At 31.7% G+C, this 26,192-nt stretch overlaps 2 protein-coding genes and 1 long non-coding RNA gene across 3 annotated transcripts; 1 reads left to right on the top strand and 2 right to left on the bottom strand.

The window, feature by feature from the left end:
• Positions 1 to 6,048: 6,048 nt before the first annotated feature.
• On the top strand, positions 6,049 to 11,033 carry LOC133675603 (NAC domain-containing protein 7-like). Its single transcript, XM_062097028.1, has 4 exons — positions 6,049 to 6,759; positions 9,252 to 9,437; positions 9,541 to 9,812; positions 9,941 to 11,033. The coding sequence occupies exons 2-4, from the start codon at positions 9,278 to 9,280 to the stop codon at positions 10,598 to 10,600; spliced, it is 1,092 nt and encodes a 363-aa protein (XP_061953012.1). The 5' UTR covers positions 6,049 to 6,759; positions 9,252 to 9,277; the 3' UTR covers positions 10,601 to 11,033.
• Positions 9,832 to 13,513, bottom strand: LOC133675604 (uncharacterized). The gene is made up of 2 exons (XR_009835447.1): positions 12,948 to 13,513; positions 9,832 to 11,403 (listed from the first exon to the last, which is right to left on the bottom strand). It is a non-coding gene; the product is annotated as an uncharacterized LOC133675604 (long non-coding RNA).
• A 1,293-nt stretch (positions 13,514 to 14,806) lies between these two features.
• Positions 14,807 to 19,714, bottom strand: LOC133675138 (monocopper oxidase-like protein SKS1). Its single transcript, XM_062096426.1, has 9 exons — positions 19,347 to 19,714; positions 18,385 to 18,494; positions 17,996 to 18,266; positions 17,757 to 17,895; positions 17,006 to 17,372; positions 15,911 to 16,276; positions 15,749 to 15,827; positions 15,296 to 15,495; positions 14,807 to 15,210 (listed from the first exon to the last, which is right to left on the bottom strand). The coding sequence occupies exons 1-9, from the start codon at positions 19,494 to 19,496 to the stop codon at positions 15,111 to 15,113; spliced, it is 1,782 nt and encodes a 593-aa protein (XP_061952410.1). The 5' UTR covers positions 19,497 to 19,714; the 3' UTR covers positions 14,807 to 15,110.
• Positions 19,715 to 26,192: the final 6,478 nt, after the last annotated feature.

Here is a 26,192-nt window from a genome sequence, read left to right as displayed (position 1 = left end):
TAAACAAAACATTTTGCTGGACCCAGAAACTTTTTCTACCCCTTTCTTGTTTTAATTACTATATTTTTATTTTCTTCTGTATAAAAAGCTGGTGAACTGTCCTTCTTTCGATTTCTATACAGTACATGATTATGTAGAATTTCTCCATCACATATGGCCTACCCCTTGTATTCATACCCTATGCTTTGAGTATATCGTACTTCTGGCAGGTATACGTACATTATACTCCTAGATATTTTTTGAACTTTTGATTCCAAAGCTGCCCTCATATATAGTTGAAACAAGATGAAGAGAGAATACACATACGTACTGAAAATGCCAAAGGAGATTATCCTCGTGAAAATAAAAGGTTATGCATAAACTACTCTACTAACTTATTTAAAGATTGAAAATATATTAATAAAAATGAGTAGATGACCCCAAGTAATAAAGTATTGGAACAAAAATCTTTTAATTCAATTTCATATATTCATCAAAAATACCTTAAGAAATCTAAGAAAAAAAATTATGGTAGATTGTACTTGGTTAATGTCTTAGAATTGAAAAGATAAATATAGAAAAAATTAGAATATATTTTATTAAAGAAACAAATTAAAATATAAAATAAATTTATATTGTTTTAAAATAGTAACTAAATGCTTGAAAACCTTATGGTTTGAAGAGGAGGGTTAATTCTTGTTTCGAGAAATTAAAGACTTCAAATCTCCATCCAATTATTGGCATTAGAACACATTGTCATGTAATAAATCTAACCAGACCCTTTTTAACCTTAATCAATGGCTTGCTCATAATGAAGGGCGAATTTGTCCTATAAAAACTCCCAGGAGACAAAATCCAGTAGAAACCTCCAATGTGGAAACCTCCCATTTAAGTAGAAATTATTTTTTAAAATTATTTTTAATTTAAAAATATATTAAAATATTTTTTTTAATTTTTTATATGAGTGCATTAAAACCATGCTGAACACGCTAAAACAGCAAAAGAAATCACAAGTGGGGTCCGAACGAGTATTACAGAAATCGCATCCCTATTGGTTGCTGCTAAGTTCAGCCATCCAAACGGTGCCACGTCATGACGTGACGGTGCGAACCCCGAAACGTGCGGTCCGAAACAATGACTTCTTGCAGCTGTGATTATAGAGAGCAGGACCCACGTGGATAAATCACAGCCCCACATCATAAATATTTGCCCTGTTGTGATTTTTTAGATCTAATTTTAATTTTAATTGTATAAAGACAAGAATGAATCAATAAATGCTTGAGTTTGGTGCTTCAAGGCTATTGGGTTTTTAATCACGTGTTTGATTGTTTTTTTTTTTTAATCTCACTTGGTTTTGTTTATAAATGTGATAATAATTAGAGAGATGATGTAAATTTGGGTGGAGGGAAGTGAGGTTACCATTAATTAATTTTATTTAAATTTGATTATAATTTGAGAGATGATGTCAATTGGGGTGGAAGTGATGTGAGGTTACCATTAATTAATTTTATTTAAATTTGATTATAATTTGAGAGATGATGTTAATTGGGGTGGAAGTGATGTGAGGTTACTATTTGATCATATGCTTGAAACTTTTGGTTCACTTCATAGAAAAAATTAATGGCTACTTTAATTCTACTCGACTAGTTAATAAAATTAAGTTGTCGAGTTAATCAATTATAGATGAACAAATACAAAAAAAAATTATATGTTTGTAGTAAAATAATATTTAATACATTCACTTTTTTTTAATTGAATTAAATAAGTTGGATGAAGGATTTATTCATTTAACATTAATTCCATCCTAATTTTTTATTATTAAAAAACTTAAAAATTCAATCCTTAATAATTAAGATCTAAAATGAATAAATCTTCATTTATAATAATAATAATAATAATAATAATAATAGTAATAGTAATAGTAATATAGGTCAATCAAGAATGGGATAAAACCCCTCCCCTACTAGTGATAAAATCGAATCGAATGCTATTTTAATTTTTGTTAAAATAAATAAGAAGTTAAATGCATTAGATGATACAAGTAATTAAGGTTAAATTCATTTATAATCACACATCATATTTTTAATTAATTAATTTTTCAAGGTAAAACAAGAAAGGCTTTTCTCAATATACATAATTTAGCAAGAAAAGATTGACGGAAAATATTTTTAATGAGAATTATTAAACAAATTTCTTATGGCATCATTAGAGCAACGAATAAAAGAGTTTTCGTTGCTTCATTTGCATAATTTCATAAACAAATTCACATAGCTTCCACGTAACATGATCAAGATGCTTTTAGAGTGTTTATTGCATCATCAATCATACAAAATCAGTATATAAAATTATTGATTTGAAATCCAAGTTACCCATGATTTTATAACTCCAATTTAAATTAAGTTAAATTTTAATAAAAATAAAGAAAAATTAACTCAATATTAAAAATTTTAATTAACATGTAACCTGGTTAAACTAAAAGAATCTAATTAAAATTTGGTTAAAATTAGTTGATTTTTTTAATTTTTAAAATAATATTATTTTTAATTTTTATAAATTAAAAAAATTCAATTAACCTATAATTTAGAATTTTTTTCTCATACGCCCGAGTTGTGATTAAAAACTATGCTGATAAAAGTTTTCTACTTTGTATTGACTTAATTTATAAAAAATAGAGACTGCAGGTAAAAAGTTGGGAAAAAATAAAGTACACAAAATAAAATTCACGTGTTTAATGTGGAACCCACTTGCGATAAGTAGGTCCCGCAGAAACAAGCCAGCAAAGAATACGATCCTGCAAGTTGCGAGCTTAATGATAGTGGCTAGCCCAGGCCGGACCGCGAGCCGCTACCAAGTACAGTGAAACCTCAGGCTCCATCATTCCCTCTCTCAAGTGGGACCCATAAGCCAACATAATCTGCTTGGCTCACCTAGATCTAGCCGGCTTCACATAGAATTTTCCATAATCCTGTAGTTCGGAGGGGTCGTCCCTTTCTCAAAAGCCATTGGCCGGTTCGTAGGCCCACCCGTAAGAATATAGCAGTAGTGACTATTAAGGATTGTCACTCTGTCTTGGGGATATAACATGAACAGGCAATTCCACTTACTTTTGTTTTTTTGGTACTTTGAATTATTGTATTTATCAAAATCAAGTCTATGATAAGTTATTTAGAATCTCATCACATGTTATACAAGTAAATTAGGAGTAAATTTAGCCTAATGACCGAGTCATCGATGATAACTAGCTACATGTAGTAAAGCAACAATCAAGTTTTCAAGATAATGATTTTTCGATTATAATTATACTAAATGAAGGATATTTTCCATTGTATAGTATAAGATTCATTGATCTTTGTATTCTTGAAATTCTAAACCCCAGTATCTAAAAGTCCGCTGAACCTCAATTAATCCAGTCGAACCGGGATAATCCACTAAGAGATAAAGCTCTTCCAATAATGATATAGACTTGAAATCAAAATCTTATTTAAAAAAAATAAGTGTCGAACTACTTGAACCAACTATCATTGGTAATGATAAATCTAATTTGAATTTATTATAAAGCAATGACACCATAATGAAAAAAATATTTATTTGATCAGTCCTGCCTATTTAATGATGAATTTATATATAAAAAAATACAAAAATAAATAAACTTTCGCTAATAAATTTATTTTAAATTGGATTTTTGTTGATTATAGACTAGAACTAGAACTATGATTTATTTATGTTCCTAAAAAATTCTCTTTTGATTTTTTTTATATCAAATCATGAATTCAATTGAAAACACAATAGAAGAACTAAATCTTAAAATATCCAAATTAGACATAATAATAAAATGAAAGTTTGAGTTCAAGAACTAATTAATTTGGCATCGAACATGAAGAAACTATGGTTAAAAAAAACCCATTGAGAGACAAGAAAAGAAATAACGAACCAACCAAATCCAGCCACCTTGGACACTACTTGCCTAGTTAATTGCCAAAAAGACTCTGAATCCAAAACGGAACGGGGTAAAAGGGGACTGGCTGGAACTTGAACGGGGCTTGAGCTCCCGTAGCAAGACACCAAGCTGAAAGACTATTTTATACGTTTTAAAAACAAAAGTAAAAGTAAAAGACATTATGATTGTGAGCATGGAAACGTATCGGTCACGAGCAAAACCGGTACGTTAAATAATATTAAATTATAATGTAAAAGGGCCTAAACTACTCCTTAGCATAGATATAAAACTTAAACCCGTCCAGCATGTCAAGACCTAGATTCTTGCTGATTTCTAGTTGGGGTTGAAAAAAATTTTCTTTGGTTCAATAAAAAAAAATATGAGTTAATTTGGTGACTTAATGGAATCATGCTTTATCTAGTTAAAATTCAGAATTTTTTTTAAAAAATTATTAAAATAATAATATTTTAATATATTTATTTTTTAAAGAAATTTTTTTTAATTTACTTGTAACCTGAGTTTTATCCTAATTTAAGTTTTATATAACTATGCTTCTTAGTATGTCAGCAAATTAATTTGCATTATATAGTAGAGTTATGATTTTTCACAAAAAAAATAAAATTACGTGAAGTTCTATTACGGTATAGTTTTATTAAAATGGTGTTTCAGTATCTTGGAGATTTGTTTTTTATAATGGTGAAGTTAGAAACTTTTAGTTGGAGGAGATGACGATGAGTGCGTGCTCAAATAAGAACTTCATTCGTACATACAAAAGGATTTATGTATCCTATATATTTTAGACTTGATCCGAGTTTTAAGTTTTAACTAGGTTATTTGAATAAATTTTTTTTTAAAAAAATTTAAAACGATATTATTTTAATAAAAAAACAAAAATCAATAAGTTGTAACTGAGTTTTTGACCGGGTCATATCAGGTTTTTTTTTTATTTTTTTTTAACCTAACCTGGTTCCAGCCTCGAATCAGTAAGGTCAAATTTTAAAACTAAGATGGATACAATAAAATTAACACTAAAAGCTAGGCTAAAAAATAGTTGAAAATTCTCAGCAGTTCTTAAAGCAGGGGGGAACTTTTATAGTAGTTTCCTTGAGGGCTGTGGCATGCCTTCATTCCCATAAATGCTTTATTAAAAATCGATCGAATTCTTATTAACTTAGTAATTTTTTAAATATATAAAGAACTTTACCAAAAGGAACGGTATTTTTTTTTACGTAAATCATTAGAGTTAAGATTTATATTAGGATGGAAAAACAAGTTATAAATTAAACAAATTAGCATTCAAAATTCAAGGGATTGGTATAATTTGGACACCGGTTACTTCAGCCAGAACACCAGTGAAATCTCCTTGAAGATAGCACCTCATATATAGCTAAAAAACAGCACGACTCCTACAGACATCCTAGCATTCAATGAAGTAAAATGAAATCTCCTTTCATGTAAAAAAAAAAAAAAAGAGGAAAAAGCTTGAGGTTGCCATTTGGTATGTGACTAGCAATACTTAGTGCCTAGCTAGGAATTGGATATATATAGGAATTGAAATCTGCTCATAGAGGTCATAATTCAGCAATTCCAAATAGATCATATTTAATGAAATTAACCATAATGTATAGACAAGTTGGATGGTTCAATCTTATAGAAAAAAAAACGTTTGCATCACATCAAGAAATTAAATATCCATGTCTTGCCCAGACTAAGAATTATCACGGTGATGATAAAACTCACCAATCTATTTACCCCTAGGTTTAAAGAAAAAGAGTAGCCAATTCTATGGCCACACCTATTGGTGCCGGACCACAATACTGTGATAGAGAGACCATGGTAGATCCAACATCATCATTCTGGTTTTATCACAGTTAAGACTTCTAAGAAATGGTAGGGACTAGGAATGGAGTTTAGGGCTAGCAAGGGCCACCATGCCACTTTCATGGAAAAATAAAAGAAATAGAGAGTGATGATATGTAGTTTGTGTGTAACTTTTTGGCTGGTGGCTGTTCCATTACGTCACCTGCACCAATATCATCACCATTTTTTTTTCTTCTCTTTTTGGGGCCTTCTAGCTACTCTTTTAAGCTTTCTTGATTGGTCTGTTCAGTGAGTTTATCCCTTGACAATTCCACCATTTAATCACCCCTCTATATATCTCTCTCTCTCTCTATTTCTTCGTGTGTGCTGGATTCTCTTCTCAGTAGGGTCTCTATCAGTTGCGGGTAGAGGAAGAAGTAGAGAGATCAAGAGAGGAGGCGTTTTGGGGTTACCTAGCTAGCTAACCTTGTATTTTTGCCACCTTTTTCCCGCCCAAATCTTGTCCACCAATCTAGCTCAATTCGATAACGAGAGCTTATGATGTTGAATAACATTTATGAATCATTGATGATAACAATATTTGGCCTTTAGGATTTTCTCTTTTCTTGGTCTCTCTCTCTCTTATTTAACCCTACTCGTTATCCCTTCTTCCATTCCTCTCTTCCTCAGCTTTTTTCCTTGTAGAGTGTGTGCTGTTCTTTATTTGACTTCCTTGGGATCCAATCCGACAACTAGACAAGCACATTTTTTTGGCTGGAGTAAAAAAGGGGGTTCAATTTCCAAGGAGAGGTTATAAAAGTGCTTTTGTTGTCTTGTTTCCTTGTCTGATTTTAGGAGCTTCCTCTATAGTTGGAGTGAAGTTGAGAGCTAGAGCAGCCAAAAGTTTCTGTCTTATACTCTTATCCTTCTACTTTTGGAGAAAAAAGGGTTTTGCTTTGTTGAATTCAAGGAAGTTTCAGTCAACAATACAGATCTCTGTGGGTTAGAAGGACTAGAGATCGACGATCTTGGTTTTTTGATCCGTGAGCTCTCTCTTCTCTTGATTTTTTTTTTTTTGCTTATGCATGGAATATTATAATCCGAGGATCATTTCTAAACAAAATCAATGATATTTCATGTTTGAGACTTGATGAAAATGAAATTTGGAAAAAGGATTGATGAAAAAATCAATAAGGTCGATGTTCATACAGATCTTAATAATCTGAGAAATAATTTTTTCTTGAAAATTAAAAAGAAAAGGATATATATATATATATATAGCTAAAAAGGATTTTGTCATGATCTTGAAATACCTAGTGCATTTTATTAATCATGATTAACAGTACAATTTCATTCATCACATATGTTTGATCTGGTATTTTATATTTTACACCTTTTTATGGGCTAGAATATTGCTTGTTCCATATAATTAATGGAATGTCCATAATTCTGCATCATAAAAATGATATTGCATGATGGTTATGGCTTTGCCAAAAAATTATCATCACATGCGTGTTCATTGAAGAGGAAAGTTAATTTTTCGTATGCCAGAAGATCTCAGCAGCATATTCAATGGCTAAATCTTCTTTAGAAATATTTCATGTGCACTGAGACTTTTTTAATTTTGTGTTGAAATATTACAGCAATTTTTTTTTGTTCACCTTACTGCAATCATTTTTGGTATGATAAAAATGGAGCTAGAAAAAATAAACCTTTGGTTGATGTCTATATAGTACTAAATAAGAAAACCTAAATTCAGTACTTAATTCATTCAACCAGTTGAATATTATTTCATGATTACATTATCCTTTTTCATAATTACACTGAAAGAATTGATATTCCCTTCCAATCTTGCCTTTAATTTCCATTTTGATAAGAACCCTTAATCCATTAATCATTTGTACGAAAACGTGTTTTCATATCATTTGACCTCAAGAAGAAAGAAAAATAGAAAAAGTTGGAGATATTTTGATTTAATTGGTCTTAACATATATATGCACATGGTAAGAGTGTTTTCCTTTTACTCGGTTCAATATTTTTTGCGCGCAAGTTTACTATTTTTTTTATTAGTTACACACAGTAAAATGATAAAAAAGGGAAAAAAATACATAAATTCATTCCAATATTATATCATAAATATTTTTATTTTTTATTTTTTTATTTTAAAAATACATAAATTCATTCCAATATTATATCATAAATATGTAAATGATTGTTTTGCCTCTATGTATTGAAACAAATATATTTCTATCTTTTTATATCTATATTTTCAATTCTTGGGCCAAAAATATTGTTTTTTGTGACAAAAATATTGTTTTTTGTGACAGTTCTTGAAGTTTCTTCTGTTTTCATATTATTTGTAAATGATTGTTTTGTTTCTATGCCAAAAACATCTTTTAATATAGAAAAATAGTTTACGTCATACAATATCTCCCCAGCTAGCTTACCCTTTACAAGAGAAGTGACCAAGAAAATAATGCTTCTATGGCCAGAAAAGATTGCTCAGTTTTTGGGTTTTCAACCATGAAAATTTTGACAAATGAAAAAAAAAGTTTTTAAATTTTTACCGTATATCCACATGATTAAATAATTTGTCAATAAACGGGGATGTATGTGTGTGTATCTCATATTGTATTCATTAACCAAAAACAAATTTTAGTATATTATTAGAAATTGATAATTATAAATGTAGATTGGAGCTCATATCTTAATTTATCTTATATGGTTGTGCAGAAGAGAGAGCTGAAATAGTGAACTTCTTACATATATAATCATAAACTAATTCATTCTCCAGCATATGGCCTGAGGTTTTTCTCTCTTCATCCAAGCTTTCCAATCTAGAAATCAAGGGAACAAAAGGTGTTTGGCGGCATGCATCATAGTTACCCTGATTTTTGTTTTAATAGCAAGTTCAAAAAAAAAGATTTTAGTTTGAGATGATCTAATCAAAATAAATTACAACTTGAAAAATGCACTTCATTTAAAATGAACTTTGAACAATGAGATGTGCATATGACAGTTATGCAGATGGAGAAGAGAAGGATAGACTTAATTTTATTCATTTAATGCTGCTCCTGTTAAATTTCTTCTTGGAGAATTATTGTTTTTCATTTTAAGGGAGGGAGAGTCAGCCAATTAACATGCTGGCAGGTTACACAAATTCTTGGTTTTTCATCAGGAATAATATTAAGAAAAGCTGGAAAATCTATGAAAATAAGTCCTTCAACCCAAGTATAATTTGATATTTGAAAAAATAACTTTCTACGTTTTACAAGGAAATTGCTAGTGTATATATACAATATTTTTCTTGGATCTTCACCCCTTTCAGAATTTCTAATAAAAAAAGGGGAAGGTTTTGCAATGCTATGCATTTCAGTAACTATCAAAGATATTGAATCTTTAAAGTAAAATTAAAACCCAAAATAAGGCTTATAATTAAATCCATTAATTATGAAAATGGATTTTCTTCTTGTATAAATTTGATAATTGGATGAAAATATGCACATGCTAATGTGGCGTGATAATTGGATTGCAGGACTCAAGGCCTAGCAGGATCAGAATATGAATTCTTTTACACACGTTCCTCCTGGTTTTCGATTCCATCCTACAGATGAAGAACTTGTCCATTACTACCTTAGAAAAAAAGTAAATTCGAGAACGATTGACCTAGATGTCATCAAGGATGTCGAGCTTTACAAGATTGAGCCATGGGATCTTCAAGGTGGTACTGCATAAAATTCTTGCAAATACCCTATTTCAAGAATATTTGGAGACCATGAAAGTTCACTAACTATATAGTATATGTTTCTTTTGCATATAAACAGAACTGTGCCGAATAGGAACCGAGGAGCAAAATGAATGGTACTTTTTTAGCCACAAAGATAAGAAGTATCCTACTGGGACTCGCACAAATAGAGCCACTGTTGCAGGATTTTGGAAAGCAACAGGTAGAGACAAGGCAATTTATTCGAAGCACGACTTGATCGGAATGAGGAAGACCTTAGTCTTTTATAAAGGTCGAGCTCCGAATGGACAGAAATCGGACTGGATTATGCATGAGTACAGACTTGAAACAGATGAAAATGGGACTCCACAGGCAAGTATAATCATAAAAATTTCTTCATTTAGTGTTTTCTTGTAAGCCATTAATTTTTAAGTCTTAACCATAGCTGCACAATTTTTTTCGAGTGTGAAAGTTTTTTTTTACATGTAATTTTGTTGCAGGAAGAAGGTTGGGTTGTGTGTAGGGTGTTCAAGAAGAGAATTCCAACGATGACAAAAGTGAGTGAGCATGAATCAGTTTGCTGGTATGATGATCAAGTTGCATTCATGCATGACTTGGATTCACCAAAGCAAAACTTCCAGCCTGACTTAGGTTATCAATTCCCTTACTCCTGCAAGAAAGAGCTGGATTTTCAGTACCAAATCCCTCATGATCACTTCCTCCAGCTCCCACTTCTACAAAGTCCTAAACTTCTGCAATCGGCTCCTACATTAAGTTGCAATTCCATCAATGCTGCATACGGCCTAGACATAAACCAGACAAGCACTTTTCAATCCTCAACACTCACACAAGAAGATCACGTTCAACAAACACATGAGAAAAGATTTCCCACCATCTATGGTAACAACAGCAGCAATCATGAGCAAGCAGTTGATCAAGTCACAGACTGGAGAGTGCTTGACAAATTTGTTGCTTCTCAATTGAGCCACGAAGATGTGATCAAGGAAACTTACCACCCAAATGCTAGCAACAACATTTTCAACGCATCATCAGTCGAGGCAGCAAACATACTTGTTACACACTTGAATAAGCAAGAAGCATCCGTGCAGGAAAACGCCTCGACGTCAACCTCCAGTTGTCAAATTGATCTATGGAAGTGATTATATCCAGCCAAAATCTATGATTCATGGCATAAACTGATCATAGGATGTTTCAGTTTGAAAGCCAAGGGAAATTATTATGATTTTAATTAAGTTCCTGTACATAATAAAACATAAAACAACATATGTAGCTTTAACTGTTGTTGTCCTAGCTATAGCACATATATAAATTAAGTTAATACAACAAAACTAGACTATCGAAAACCATTATGTTTAATTTCTTGTAAGATGAAATGTTTCTTAAGTGGATTGTGGGAGCTGAGAGTTGGTGTGAGTAAAGGGAGTACTTCAAGCAAGTACGTAAAGGTTTAATATTGTGTAGCCTATGGTCTAGCGGCCATGTACGTGCTGTTTATGGAATCTATGAGATTATCGATATCAAATCTGCCTGTAATTTCAACTTTGAAATATTAGAATGAAGCCTTTCTGTTCTTCTTGCCGCATTTGTGCGAGGTAGTATTTTCGTATAAGATCACTCAAGCTCGAGACATCACCTTCTTAATTATATATTGGCAGGATATGAGTAGCATTAATTAAGCCGAAGGCCCTGGCCTTAGATGAAGAAATACATTATTGGACCGACCACCTTATCTTGGAATTTCAGCTATACAAATCTATGATATAGCATGATGAAAGCATGCATTTTTACAATATATATCATGATATCATAAATTCATGATAAGTTCATGCTTTGCTGAGAAGTTTGGCAAATGCACGTATGTGAATTATATATGCTCCCTTTTTAAGCGTGGAAGGCACTCAAAAAATCCAATCAGCTGGATTTTTGCATAAAATCGGTACCACTGGGAAGATATAGCTTTTGTTAGAGCTGGGATTTACTATTTATGCATGTAAGACAAGATTAATTAACAGATAATTATTGAGCAAGCTCTAACTTTACTTGGTCAATAAGAAAAATATCAACAACTTAATAAAGGTAGTGAGATGCGAAGGACGCATGGCAGACAAGTACAATTCAAGAAGTGACTTGTCAATTTGTCACTAAATCAAATCTTGGTCTGGCCCATTTTATTGATAGACAAACCAAATCAACCAAACTAACATAAATCAGTAAGGAGGTTGGTCTCTGCTTTAGTTTTGATGACAGCTTACCTTGAAAACTTGTCGATTCGAATCCTATCCTTGATCGGGCTAATTTGTTTTTTAAAAAAATTATATATATATATATAGTTGACCAAATGAAATTCAAATGATTTACCATTTGTTTGTTAATATTTTACTGATTACTTTTTAAAATGTTATTTTTTAAAATGCATTGAAATAATATTTTTTAATTTTTAAAAATTATTTTAAATATTAGTATATTAAAATGATTTTAAAAAATTAATTAAAGTAAAAAAGATTTATTTTTTTGCAAAAACTTTTTTCAACTGCAAAAACAACGAGGCCTTATCATATCAAATTATACTCCAAGTCGACCTATAAAACATTATTAAGGAAATTTTTTTTAAAAAAAAAACAATTAATCTTGGTTAACTGTTAAGTAATGAGTTGACCCATAAAACATATAAGCTGGCCAAGTAATGGTTAAGACATGGTTTCCAAACATTGGTTTTTGCTTCTACACAAACCTTCAACATCATATTATGCTGAAACACACTTGTCACTTTTATTTACCATCTTGAATTTCAAGGAACTCTAAATCATGCATATCACACGGCCAATTAGAGGTGATTTATGTGGCTCCAAGAAAATTTTTTGAATTTTTATGTATTTTTACAAAATAAATTTTGATTTGAATTCTTGTAAGTCACCTTCGAAAGCAAATAAAATCGCTTAGTACCCTAAGTAGGCATTGAGTCAAATTTTGGTTCACTGGTTTGTTCTCTTTGGAACTAGGAAACTACTTCTTAAAAAAAAATTACTTCTTAAATTTAATTTTTTAATCTAGAAACCGGTTTAACATTCTCAAATGTTTGTTCCTATTTGTTAAATCTACAACATACAATTCAAAATAAATACGTTTGACTCTAGCATATGTTAAAAATTGCTAAACTTAATAATTAATACTATTATTTTTCTCTCATCTAATATATATATTATTAAATTTAAAATAAATTCTAAGAATAGAAAAACATGACAAGTCCTGTTCTTTTCAAACATAAGAAACCCGAATCTAGGAAAAAATTTCGTAGTTGGTTGCATGATGTGTAAGAGCAGACCATATCATCGTGCAAAAAATAGTAGAACTATAACAAGAAAAGAAACGAAAAAAAACAAATTATCTATAATTAAGCTAAAAGGAATTTATTATTATCACCACGAAAAGAAAGAAAAAACCAATGAGTCTTAACGTCAAACTGTCAAACGAAAACTCTGTACCAACCTTAAACGTGCATGAATATGGTCTCATAATTTGACAGGTTGAGAGCTGCAGGAAGCAGCAGCAGCAGTATGTGAAAGCACGAAAGAAGAAATACTAACACTACTGTGGATTAAGCAAGAAGATGTGGAAAATATTGGGGTGCAAGTTACAAAGGAAGATCCAAAATATTGGTTTTGAAGTAAAATCTTAGGAGTATATATAGTATTTTGCACTAATGGAAAGATCATTTACTTGTGGAGTTCTGATGAAGTCAAGAGCATGAATGGACTTCGAAATATAAATGGATATGTCCAAAGAACATACTTATTGTGCTATGTCTTCTCTACTGATCATAGAGCTAGTCACAAAGGGACAGAAAAAATCCTAAGAGTAGAAAAGCAAGTGAAGTGACTATGTTTGACATGGACATTTCCTTGTTTCAACAAGCTGGACCCTTATCTTTCTTTTTTCTTGTTCGTGGTTGCACACAATCAGTGTGTTTCCTTTGCTAGACAGAGCGCGCGCCTGCAAAGCTGAAGAAAGATTGTCCATGCGCATGCATGAAATTTGGTCAGTGGCTGGCAATATTTGAGGGGTGTGAGTGAATAATTAGGGTTTTGTTAAGAATTGTTGTTTGTGAGGGAAGCTAACATCATATAATTTATGAACTGCTTGAAACAATTCCATGTGACTGCTAATTATGTTCTTCTTTCCACCCACAAATCCCCAAGCCCATGCCTTTTTCTGCCCCACCAGTCTCTAAAGTTTTGGGCAGCAAACCTGTTTTCTGGCTAAAATCAAAGCAACCGTTGGTTGATTGATGTTCCCTTCCCTTTATTGTTTCCCTTAATTCTCACATAATGATTTCATCAGAAAGTAATGGCTCAACTCTTGGGACCAAGATCCATGGTGCTTTCATCCCTTCCGCATTGTCCCTTGACCAGGGTTCCTTACAAAACAAGTTGCAGTTTGGTAGCTTTGTGTGGGGTTTAGCTTAGAAAGGCCTAGCCCAACCCATCTGAAAGAAATTGGAAATTTGGTCCCTATCAACCCAAACCCTACCGAATCAGGGCTTCCATGATCTCCCACAGGCAAATGCCAGAAACATTTATGATACCACATTTTGAATTTTGATGGAACATTGTAAATCTTCTATTATTTTCCTTGTGTTGTATAATTTTTTTAAAAAAAAAAAGGGAAGAAGAAGAAGAGTCAGAGCAAAAAGTAGGATTCCAAAACTGGAATGTTATTTGTTGCATAGTTTATCTTCTTTTTAATGTATTTTTTTTTATCATTTGAATTACTTTTTAATATTTCTTAGTAATTCTAATGCATTGATATAAGAAATTAAAAATAATCTCAAAAAAATACTTTCAAAGAATTCTCCATCACGATCACAAACACGCGATTAATAGTCAATCAAGAATCACGGATTTTTCAAGATTTTTAGATGACTGTAATCATTGCAAACAGAAACCTGTTTTACAATCCAGAAAAACAAGAAGACAGTTCTTGATTTAACTGGTCCTACAACACTTCCTTTTAACTTACATCTTCAATTGAAATTAAAATCCTTAAATCACCCAAGGTACCTCAAAGCATACAGGCACCCAAATGATTTAGCAAACTTGTAGTGGAATCAAGAAAGGAATATGTTCAGACAATTTGATAAAAAAGAGTCAAGATCCACCATCATGACATAGAATTCCACTTGAGCGCGCGCATTATCCTCTTCAGTGATACAGTTGACACTAATGAACAGAATAATTTCCATCTGGCAAAAGGTATGATTGTGCTCTTCGTTAAGGATAAGGGGCACGGCACAATCGATTCAAGAAGCCAGATGAAACACAAAATGTTATCCAAGAAAATGCATACAATTCTTGCATGTAAAGTCAAATGATATTTAAGAAAATGGATCAATTTAATCATGTTCAGTATGTTGCTTTGAGATGAATGAAGGACAGCAGATCCCCAATGACCTAAATTACATAGAAAGGGGGGGCCAAGCTCCCCAAGGAATTAATAAAGAAGAAAAAACAAATGAAAAATGACACCATGAAACTTTCTACTAACAAGAATGAAGTTCCATGTCTAATCTACACAGCTAAATGAGGGGTGTGCTACAAGTCCTCACCGCTGACAACAAAAAGTGTCAACTTCTAAAGCAATCAGAAGAAACCTTTAACTGAAAACCAAAACTGCGGCGCAGACCGCCATCAGCACAGTGAAAAACAGATTGCCCTGGAGAATCGATCCTGCAGAATCTTTGTGACTTCGATCCCTGAAGATGCAAACAGAATATTAGCTGTTCATATGAGAAAAAGCAAGAGAGAGAGAGAGATTTATGAATGGTTTCTGATACGTACTGCTGTTTGGAAGCAAGAGCACCACAAAATAGAACATTGTCAGGGGGGGCCATCTCTGTTTCGCCGTTTTCCTCGGGATTGGTGATTTTCATATATGTTTCTTGGCCGAGATACCATCTATCAAGATTTTCTACTCTCAGATTCCATATTCCAACATTGTCAAGGGAAGCAAGGACTGCTGTCCATCCCCCAGGGTAAACCTAAACACAAAACAGAAAAAAAAAAAGGGAACTCGCTGAAAAACTATACAAGGTTCATCCCAGAATCTCCAAAAATTAATAATCCTCTTAGCATGCTAATCAATTAAAGCTGCTTTTACAACAGATGGATAAGCAGATAAAAGATACCCAAGGAAATGTAGAAAATCTCCAGAACTAAAATAGTCCTGCAACAACATAGAAACATATGCATGCAACATATACGGTAACACATGATCCAGATAGAAAAACCAACCTCTATTGTGCTGCGAGAAATAGAATCCCACTTATTGTATGAACCTCTGCTGTTCTCTGACCAAATCCCCCAGTCCATACTGAATTTGGAACCACAAATTGTTATATGACAATTCCAAATTCCAACAGCTAGCATATTAGAAGAAAAGGAGTGCATTCTTACCCAACAACAAAAAAGGAGTAACCATTCATGTGAAAGCTCTGCATTTTGGTATCATTGTTCTGCAATATGACTTCTATAAATCCCTTATATGTAGCATTAATGACAGAGGTATCCCTCCGAAGAGGTCTGTTAAGTGGCTCACTGGGAAAATCAAGCTTGTAAGATCCCTTCACTTGGTTGAGGTCAGCAAGCCGGATTGGTGTGTCTGGATTGACAAATGATATCCCATTCAGAGTTGCACGCAGCTTCCCATCAATGGTAGATGGTGGCAAGCTCCTTAAGATATATGTGTCCGTCACATTGATTGAACCATAGTGAAAAGACCCCTGTGGATTTGGGCGAGCTCCACTTGCAGTTGTATTTTGCCTAATGCATTTGAAAACAGCAACATTTGTCTTAACTAAATAGCTAAAACCATGACTTCACTAAACCTAAATAACAAATATGCAGAAAGAAATAAAACCAGCTGGCTCTTCATTCATATGCATCAACACATGAATGACACCTAGCCTTACGTGCTATAATGCTGGCTGTCCAAAGGGCAGAAAATCTTAATAAAGTTTTCCAATTATCGATGAGAAAATATTTTCAATCAGAAAAATGCTAAATTGAAAGCAATCTTCTCCTCTTCTCTAAGCAGATAGTTTTCTCCTGTCCTGCTTTAAAACATTACTAGGGAGGTATCCTTTCCTTTTTTCAATTGTAAAAACAATATAAGACACATATTATAAACATAAAAACAAAAATTTGCATTGAAAATGCTTACTCAAAGATGTTTCTTCCTTTACACTCTTAAAACAAAATAGAACATTATCTCCTTGTTCCTTCTTCACTAAGTAGATGGTTTTTTCCTCTCTTGCTTTAAAACATTCCAGGGAGATGTTCGTTCCTCTTTTCCAATGTCAAAACAAAAGGATAGAAACACAAATTTATAAACATAAAATGCAAGAATTTACATTGGATGTGCTTGCTCAAAGATGTTTTTTCTTTTACATTTTTAAAACAAAAGCAAAATCGTATCTAGACATGACATATCTGAGACCATATATAGATAAATTGTACTAGAAAATGACCTCCTGAGTTAAAAGAAATAACCTGATGGCCTTGGGCTGGTTCATAGCTGACCACTGGTTATAAATATCACTTGGTGCTTCAGGCAGAGGACCAGTTGCACTCCCTTTTGAATTTGAATATTGCAGAATTCCTACACCCGTGACTTTTTGCCAAAGTGATTCATTCACAAACCGAGCACTTGCTACAATATAGTAATCACTAGTAGCATTCTGATCCATGGTAACCAAAAAGGAACAAGACTGCCCCACATGAACATCAAAACTAGAGAAATTTTGTTGCACAGTATAATGTCCCTCTGTTTCCACAAGCAGCAGATTGTGTCCCTGGATTCTAAAGTTCAAACTAGTAGAAGTCCCAACATTATGCACACGAAATCGATAAGTCTTGCCTGCAAAACATAATACATTGCTAATTAAAACTTTGAGCAGATGAGCATATTTGACACAGAATGAACATATAACAAATAGTTGAATCAATTCAACATGTATAGTAGTTAAACGTCTAATTATGGACATGTACAAAAAGTTCTGGGCTTGAAAATGATTGTATGAAACAATATCACCACCAAAATCACCAAAATGAGAAAAATTAAAATCGAAAGAATAAAATAGCAAGTAGGCTATAACCGATTATCAAACATGAAACAATTCAATTACGCTACTAAGAAAACAGATAATCAATGGACAAGAAAGAAAACTGTTTCACGCGCAATCGAAGGCAAACAAAAATATGGTTTAATGAGCATTTCACTTTCCATTCCTGAAGAACAAACCTGGATCAACTTTGATGGTTTCATAAGGTAACCCATCAGGCACAAGAGTTGTGTTGTATCTGTAAGGCCCTTTCCCATTAATTAAAACTCCATCAGGCATTCCAAGGTCTTTTCCAGAGTCAAGATCAGCTCTCAGCGCCTGAAATTCAATGTAAAATATCACCACCATTAGAGTTCAATCATGAAAATATCAAAGCATGGGGAAAAAAAAAAAGTAAACCTCCTAACAAATTACTAACCGAATGGTTCCGTGTATACCAGTCACCAATCAGGAGTACAAAATCACCATCTGGCTGAGCGAAAGGAATTTGGATAATTGCCCTGTTATTAATAACAAATGGACCAAAGCCACCGGATGCTCTTTGAAGATTCAGAGACGGGTAGTAGAAAAAGCTCCCAATCTGATCTTTTAGTTGAAAGCTGTAAGTCCAGTCCCAATTCGGAGGGATTGGACAATTTGTGCCCAGAACACCATCCTGCCATGAATTGCGTCGCATTTGGATCCCAGGCCTGTTAAATAGTCAGCCATCAAACCCAAAGTTTCAGAAAATCACTCTCCGTGTGAATTATGAAGAATAGGAAACGAGACAAAAACCAAAAAAAAAAATTCTATTGCATAAAAACCTACCATGTCATTAGGAGGTTTTCATCCAAATCATTTCGTACATTTATAACAACATTATTGTTAGTAGTAGCATTAACAAGAGGACCAGGAAACTGTCCGTTGACAGCTATAACCTGCAATTATATGTTAACAAATAAGTAAATAATGCAGCAAAATACAGAACACAGACCATGGATTACTTGAAAAGGAGAGCACAACTTTTTATCCCCAACACATTTCCACAATATCTTAACAAGTTGAATACAGTGAGCATAAGAAAAACACGTAAAGGGGGTAAAAAAACAAAACACTAAAAGCATTAACCTCAAAATAACGATAAGTTGAAAATAAGCTGTGTAAAGCCATATACCATAATGCCCAGTGTTTGACTATACAGCAACAAAACAGATAAACATGGTATATATATTTAATTTTTTTGGAAAATAATGCAATTTACTGCATAGAGAAAACAAGAACTAGCAAATAAGCCTACATGGAGAAATCATCTTGAGCTAGCCAAGAATCATTGTATTAATCTAGTTCAGCAACAGTAAGAGACTGTTTGGTACTGTAATCGCGCGCCGGTAATGAAATGTACGTTTTATTTAAAAATATATTAAAATAATATTTTTTTTATTTTTTAAAATTTATTTTTAAATCAATATATCAAAACAATATAAATACACTAAAAATAATTTAAAACAAAATAATAAAATAAAATAAAAATCATTTTTTTCAAAAAAATAAAGGTTTTTGAAACAAAATAAACAGACTACGAGAATTCAAACTACTTCAAAGCACCTTGAAAGAAACAAACTACTTCAAAGCACCTTGAAAGAAACAACAGCCATTAACGCTAATGTCCTAAAACACCATACTGACCAGATCTCATAAGCCAAAAACAACCACTAAAAGTCCTAAAAACCCCAAGAACAAAGCTTTAAAAAATGGAAAAGATAAAGTCTACAGAGAGAATCAAGGGGAACCTTTTGAGGAACACCAAGAGGAGAGACAGTGATGTAAGAGAGCTTGAAGTCATAAGAGACAGTTGGGTCTGCTGCAAGAGAGAGGGTTGAAAGCAGAGCAATGTGAATCAAAAGAAACAGAGAAGTTGAAGAGGACTGGAACAAAGCCATAGAAAAGCTTGAATCTTTTTCAGTGTTTTGGATTTTTAGAAAATACTGGAAGAAAGATTTTCAAGATTTTTGTGAAACGATTGTTACATGGTCAACAGAAAACAGGAACTGATTAAGCAGATGGAGAGCGGGAGTGAGTGCTCTGCCGTGGAGTAGAGGAAAGTTGAGGTTTTTTGAGGAAGAGAGAGGTGCCTCTGTTTTGGTTTTGTAAGAAGAGAAGCCCCCTGAATAAATTAATAATATCATTGTTTTGGAGACTTTTCGTGGGGTTTGGGAACAGGGTACTGGCTAAGCCGGTTTTAGTGGCTGTTTGGAATTATAGTTATAATCTCGGTTTAAATTTTTTTTAAAATAATAATAAAATAAAATATTTTTATTTTTAAAAAATTATTTTTAAAACATTAAAACAATATAAAAATACATGAAAAGCTTAAATAATAATTAAATCCAAAATAATTTTTATAAACATGTAATATTTCATCAAAATACCTGTTTTTTTCTTAGTTTCTTTAGTGTTATGATAACTATATTATATATTAAAATCTAAAGATATAAATTTCAAATATATCTCTGTATTATATTTGAAAATGAATGGACAAATTAAAACATAAAATAGAAAGAATACATATTTTTTAAATTAACCCATCTATTTAGGCTTTTAACTATTTTATTATTATTTGAATTATAGTATAGTTATTAAATTAAACCCGTTGATCCAGCAATTCCAAACTTAATCCTAGCCGGATTTTATTTTAAACTATATTAAACATTAATCCGGTCCAGTCAAACACAAATGGTACTCGAATGATACGGTACAAGCAAAATTCGAGCAACTTGTGACGTGGGCTAATTATATTACTGGATATAGCAGGTGACAAGGGAAAGTGACAGCCAATAGTCAATCCAGCAGAACGCGCAAGTACCGGCTTCCAGTGCTTTCCTTTTCAAATTATTTTCAAGAACAGCCCACGATTTTATATTTATTTTATTTTCTATCCTTTCAAACGTTTCTCAACGTTCGGATTTTGCCACAGAAAGCGCCACACAAAACTGCATCCTCGGCCCCCGCACCTTCTCTATTGTCTCACCATTATTTTAGCAAATTACACTCTAAATGGTCCCTGAAGTTATTGGGTTTGGTCGTTTTAAGCCTTATATTACAAATGTGAGCATACCGGCTTATTTTACGACTGTTGATTTGTGGTTATTTAAGAGCTTGTTTGACATGAATTTTGAGTTATGAATTTTAAACTTTGAGCTATAGCTAAATTTGTTATATATAAATAAATTATGATAAAAGTAAGTTAAAATATGCTTAGCAAAAATGACCCAAAATAACATTTTTAAAGAATAAACATAGTATAAATTAAAAAGATATATATATATATATATTGATGGATTAATTCCAACATAAATAGGTACATGGATCTTAAATTCCAAAACCATCACAAATAATTATTAGTATGAAAATCAAGCATGGCTGTGCTGGATAATCAATTGGGTGGATTTACTTTCATTCTTAAGATTGAAGGATCCAAACCAATGTGGCACAACATTTTAGTGAAAAGGTTAACTGATCAAAATATGAAACATTTGGGACCATATTAAACATGACCTCTCAATTTCTATACACCGTGGACGGTCCTCGTGGCCCCATCGCTAGCTAGTCCGGCTCATTATACACTCCACGCGGTGGTGCTTTTGCCCATTTTCTGGTTCCTTGAACACGTAGAACAACATAAATTCTTAGTTGGAAAGGCTAATAAATGACTTTTAGCTGGCAAGAATTATTTGGATCCATTTTCCTAGTTCGTGTTGGGTAATCAAGCATCGCATCTAATGTGTAAAACTTTGATTAATCCATCAATCCCTTGATTTTTGCATGATTGGTAAGACTTTTAATGTAGTTTGAGATGGTTGACTCGAATCCCAATTGGGTTGATTGACTAATTGAAATACATGGGATTTGAATTGCAATTTAATTTGGTGTCGCCCCTTTTCTTAAACATAATTTAGTGCTACTTTGCTATCCTAGGAAGATGAGAGAATAGAGGTTTTAAGATTAATTAGCTCTCAAAATTAGCAATGAATTAATTTAATTTCGCGATGTCTTGTCTTACAATCATGATATGGAACCCAAAAGGAAATAAGCATAGAGCCTGCACCATCGAGTGATATAAAGAAGGCTAAAAAATCAAGGTTGACATTTCTTAGTTTAGTTGATTGATCAATGATTAAAATACTCTTACTTTTCTAAAAAAATTACATTTTTTATTTTTATTAAACATAATTTTGTACAATATTTGGAATGTAAACTGAATAAGTTAGTTCAAATTAATCTGAATAAATAAATAAATAATTAAAATGATAATATTTTGTAAAATAAATAAAATAAAATAAAAAACAACTTTGATTTTAATGGGTAATCTCCAAATTGAATTTTTTTTAACAGTAACATGCAACAAGAGACTAATGTGAATCATGTGATAGGGTCTTAGATTGACTCGTAAAACAATTACAACTTTAATAGCAGTCCTTTGCCTGTTTAAATATAGCGCTTGATTAGCAGTCCTTTTCTTAAACATAATTTAATGCTACTTTGCAATCCTAGGAAGATGAGAGAATAGAGGTTTTAAGATTAATTAGCTCTCAAAATTAGCAATGAATTAATTTAATTTCGCGATGTCTTGTCTTACAATCATGATATGGAACCCAAAAGGAAATAAAGCATAGAGCTTGTACGATCGAGTGATATAAAGAAGGCTAAAAAATCAAGGTTGACATTTCTGGTATTGCGGTAGCTGTTATGGTTGTGATTTGAAAAAAGTTATTTTATAAAAAGTACTTTTAGTTGTGGTTGGTTTGAAAAAATAGATGTTTGGTTAAAACTATGGTTGAAATTGAGGTTGAAGAAAAAGTAGTTTAATGTGTTTGGTTAAGAATGTTTTTGAAATTGAAGTTATAAAATAATTTTTAAAAATATATATTAATATTGATGGTTTTTAATTTAAATACTGTGAATTTAACTATTGCGGTAACATCATGAAATAAATCATACTTTATATATGAGAAAATTTATTGTTCTATTAAACTATCTACAATTCCATTACGTACAAAATTCATCCGACAAGAACTACAGTTTTCATAATTTTTTAGCGTGTAATAAAATTATATAAAATATTATCATGTATAAAATTCACTCCAAACTAGTTTTTTTTTTAAATGTTAAAAAAAAAACTTAACACACTTAAAAAAAAAAAAAAAAAAAGTCCACGCAGTGCAAGTGAACAGTGCAAGAGAATTGCATTGTTCACTATTTTAAGTGAACAGTGCAATTCTCTTGCACTGTTCACATGAACAGTGCATCACTTGCGCTGTTCACGTTATTGCACTGTTCAATGAACAATGCAATTAACGTGAACAGTGGAAAAAAGTAAGAAATGGCTGCTTCTCCTTTCGTGCGTTGCTAACGCAGAAATTCAGTGGGGCCTAATTAACAGTAACCCAATTTTTTTCTTAACCAAACAGCTGCGAACTGCGCAGCCACAGAGCCAAACGGACTCTTACTTTTCTAAAAAAATTACATTTTTTATTTTTATTAAACATAATTTTGTACAATATTTGGAATGTAAACTGAATAAGTTAGTAATAATTTTGTACAATATTTGGAATGTAAACTGAATAAGTTAGTTCAAATTAATCTGAATAAATAAATAAATAATTAAAATGATAATATTTTGTAAAATAAATAAAATAAAAAACAACTTTGATTTTAATGGGTAATCTCCAAATTGAATTTTTATATATATAATATGGCATTCCAAAAATATTGTACAAGTATGTTTATAGCTTGCAGTAAATTGATAGAACTCCCAGCATTCAATAAATTTTGCTACAATATTCAAAAATATCGAAACAGGATTGGGTGATAGAAATGACATAAACAAGAAATTAGTGGATGGATCCTCTAGTTGTACGAAGCTCCATTTTATTTATCTTTTTTACCTTACATCATTTACTAAGCACTCTCGTTTCCTAGCTTTCTACTTAGTTATTGTGAAAGACATCGTACAAAGGTCAGCCATGCGTACAACCAAAGTATTGATCTCGAGAGTGTTTTTTAACCGGGAGAATTGAAGGTTGATTTGTAGAAATTATTAGTTTACATTTTATAAATTTTAAGGTTTTTAAAGAATTAATTGAGATGTATATAAATTGATTTAAATATTTATATTAATAATAAAAAATTAATTTAGTTGATAAAATTAACTTATAATCTTGAGGGATAGTATATATTTGACCATTATACTTCTCTCTTCCTTCTTTTTTTTTTTGTCTATCTATCATAATACTCCCAATACTTCATTCAAATCCCGATTCAGAATATTTTTTTAATGTGGTACTTTTTTTAAGCTATGCATTTGACATGCCGAAACTTCTTCTTAATCTAGGATTTTTGTTACGCTCTCCGTGTTGATGCTATAATTATCTATTAGTTATAACTTAAATATTTTAAAATTGTTCTTTTATATATATATATATATATATATATATATATATATATATAAAATTAAAAACATAAAAAACATAGGTGTACTTACTTCAAAGCCTAGCACTCTTGAGTTTAGCAACGCGTTGAGCCTAATTATATATGAATATCACATCCACATCCTTTAATTTAGTGACGTGCTAAGCTCAAATGTATGTAAATCTAACGAAATATCAAATCCAACACTTCTGGTTTCAGCTACGCGTTGAACCCAATTACATGTGGGTATGGCTAGATTCAAATCCAATATCATTAGGTTCAGCTACATGTTGAGCTCAAATGCATTTATGTCCAGTACGCTGTCATACCTAATATTATTGGATTCAGCTACACATTGAACCCAAATGCATACGGGTTTGGTGATATATTAGATGCAATATCTTTGGATTCAGCTACGTGCTAAGCTCAAATACATGTAAGCCTACCAAGATATCAGATCGTATACCCATGAGTTTAGCTACGTGTTAAATCCAATTATATATAAGGTTAGCAAGGTGTTAAAATTAATACTTTTGAGTTTAACTGCATGCTGTGCTGAGATTAAAGATATTAGATTCAACATTTTTAATTTAATTACGTGATGAGTTTAAGTATGTATAGGTATAAATTTCACGGAATGGCCCTTGGCTATATAGACTAACCGATGCAAATCATCCTTGACTTAAATTACCTTGATCATAACTTAACCATTTAGATGCCACCTTGAATCCTATCCTCCCCTTTTACAAAAAACATGCGAGGAGTTTGCTTTGCAAGAATGATTTGCTGTGATTCGATATTAGACATTGGAATTTTTAAAATCCAATCTTAATGCATTTCAGAGTGCTAAGCTCTTAATCTTCTAATTTAGTCACAAGTTCCGATTGTACAGATATGCTATATGTACATGAAGAAAAAGTGACAGCTACAAAATTCCATGAACATGATTTTGGTTCTAATTCTTGGAGGTCCCTCCATGTGCCGATGAAGTCATACTGCATTAGTTTATTTATTTTTAATTAATTTGGACAAGTGGAAAATCAACCACCAAATATAGAACTCTACCCATATGATTAAATAAGTCGCCGAGCTCGTCTTCTCTGTTGAGTTCGATTTCTTGGGGGCAACAACTACCTTGCACATGGGAGTTGAGGAGACTTATCGGTGTCCCTCTATGGATCCATGCATCTTGTCTGTGAATGGTTTTGATTTATTTTTTCATATTATAAAGGGTATTTTTAAATTAACTTTTACATCAATTCTAATAAATAAAAAATAGAGCCAACTTTATTGATCACCAGACTTTTTATTTTTAGGAATCTGCAGGAGGGTGCTTTTTTTTTTTTTTTAAGAAAACCTACCGGAGATTTTGCTTAATTTTTATGTTATAATTATTTTGAGCTCATACGATAATACTATATATTTACATAATTCCTTAAAAAATAAATAATAGCCATAAAAGTTATGATTGTTTTTTGAAAATTAGTACAATTAATGAAAAAATTGATAGAATAAGATATTTTAAAAAAAATTAAATAAATTGCACAGTTTATACTTGTGGCAATTTTAAAAAATAAAACAATGTTATAATATGACATTTCTGAATCATTATATCTTTACTGGGATAAATCATGGTTTGATAAATATTGTGTTTTTTTAAGCGAGATATATATTAAATATTGTGTTTTTCAATTATAATATCTTCATTTGTTCACAATAAATATAAAATTAAGTCATTTCATCAATATTTTTTATATTTATAATATTCTGTTAATATTTTTTATTTCTTGTTTACCCAAAAGTTTTAGCACCATCCACCGCGTACATAATAATTATTAATTTATTGAGATGCTGACCAAACTTCTTTAATAAAACACTTTCAGAATCAAACCAATTTATGAGGCGGTCTTTAAGATTGTATTTTATGGTAATTTAAAAAATAGTTTTTTGTTTGAAAATATATTAAAACAAATATTTTTTTAGATTTTTTTATTTTTAATATCAAAAAAATATATTTTTAAAAAATATCTAAAAAATAAAAGAGAAAGTTTTGCATAACACCCACTTAACCGCTACTTCATTAAAGTCGGTGAGAGCATGTTTGTACCAGCACGAGAGAAACAAAAAATGATATGGTTTTGGATAAGAAGTAAATAGGATACAAAAAG

The sequence above is a fragment of the Populus nigra genome, chromosome 16 (genome assembly GCF_951802175.1).
Source record: "Populus nigra chromosome 16, ddPopNigr1.1, whole genome shotgun sequence".
Classification (NCBI taxonomy): domain Eukaryota; kingdom Viridiplantae; phylum Streptophyta; class Magnoliopsida; order Malpighiales; family Salicaceae; genus Populus; species Populus nigra.
Note: the sequence above shows the minus strand (reverse complement) of the source record. Positions and strands in the feature narration are given on the sequence as shown.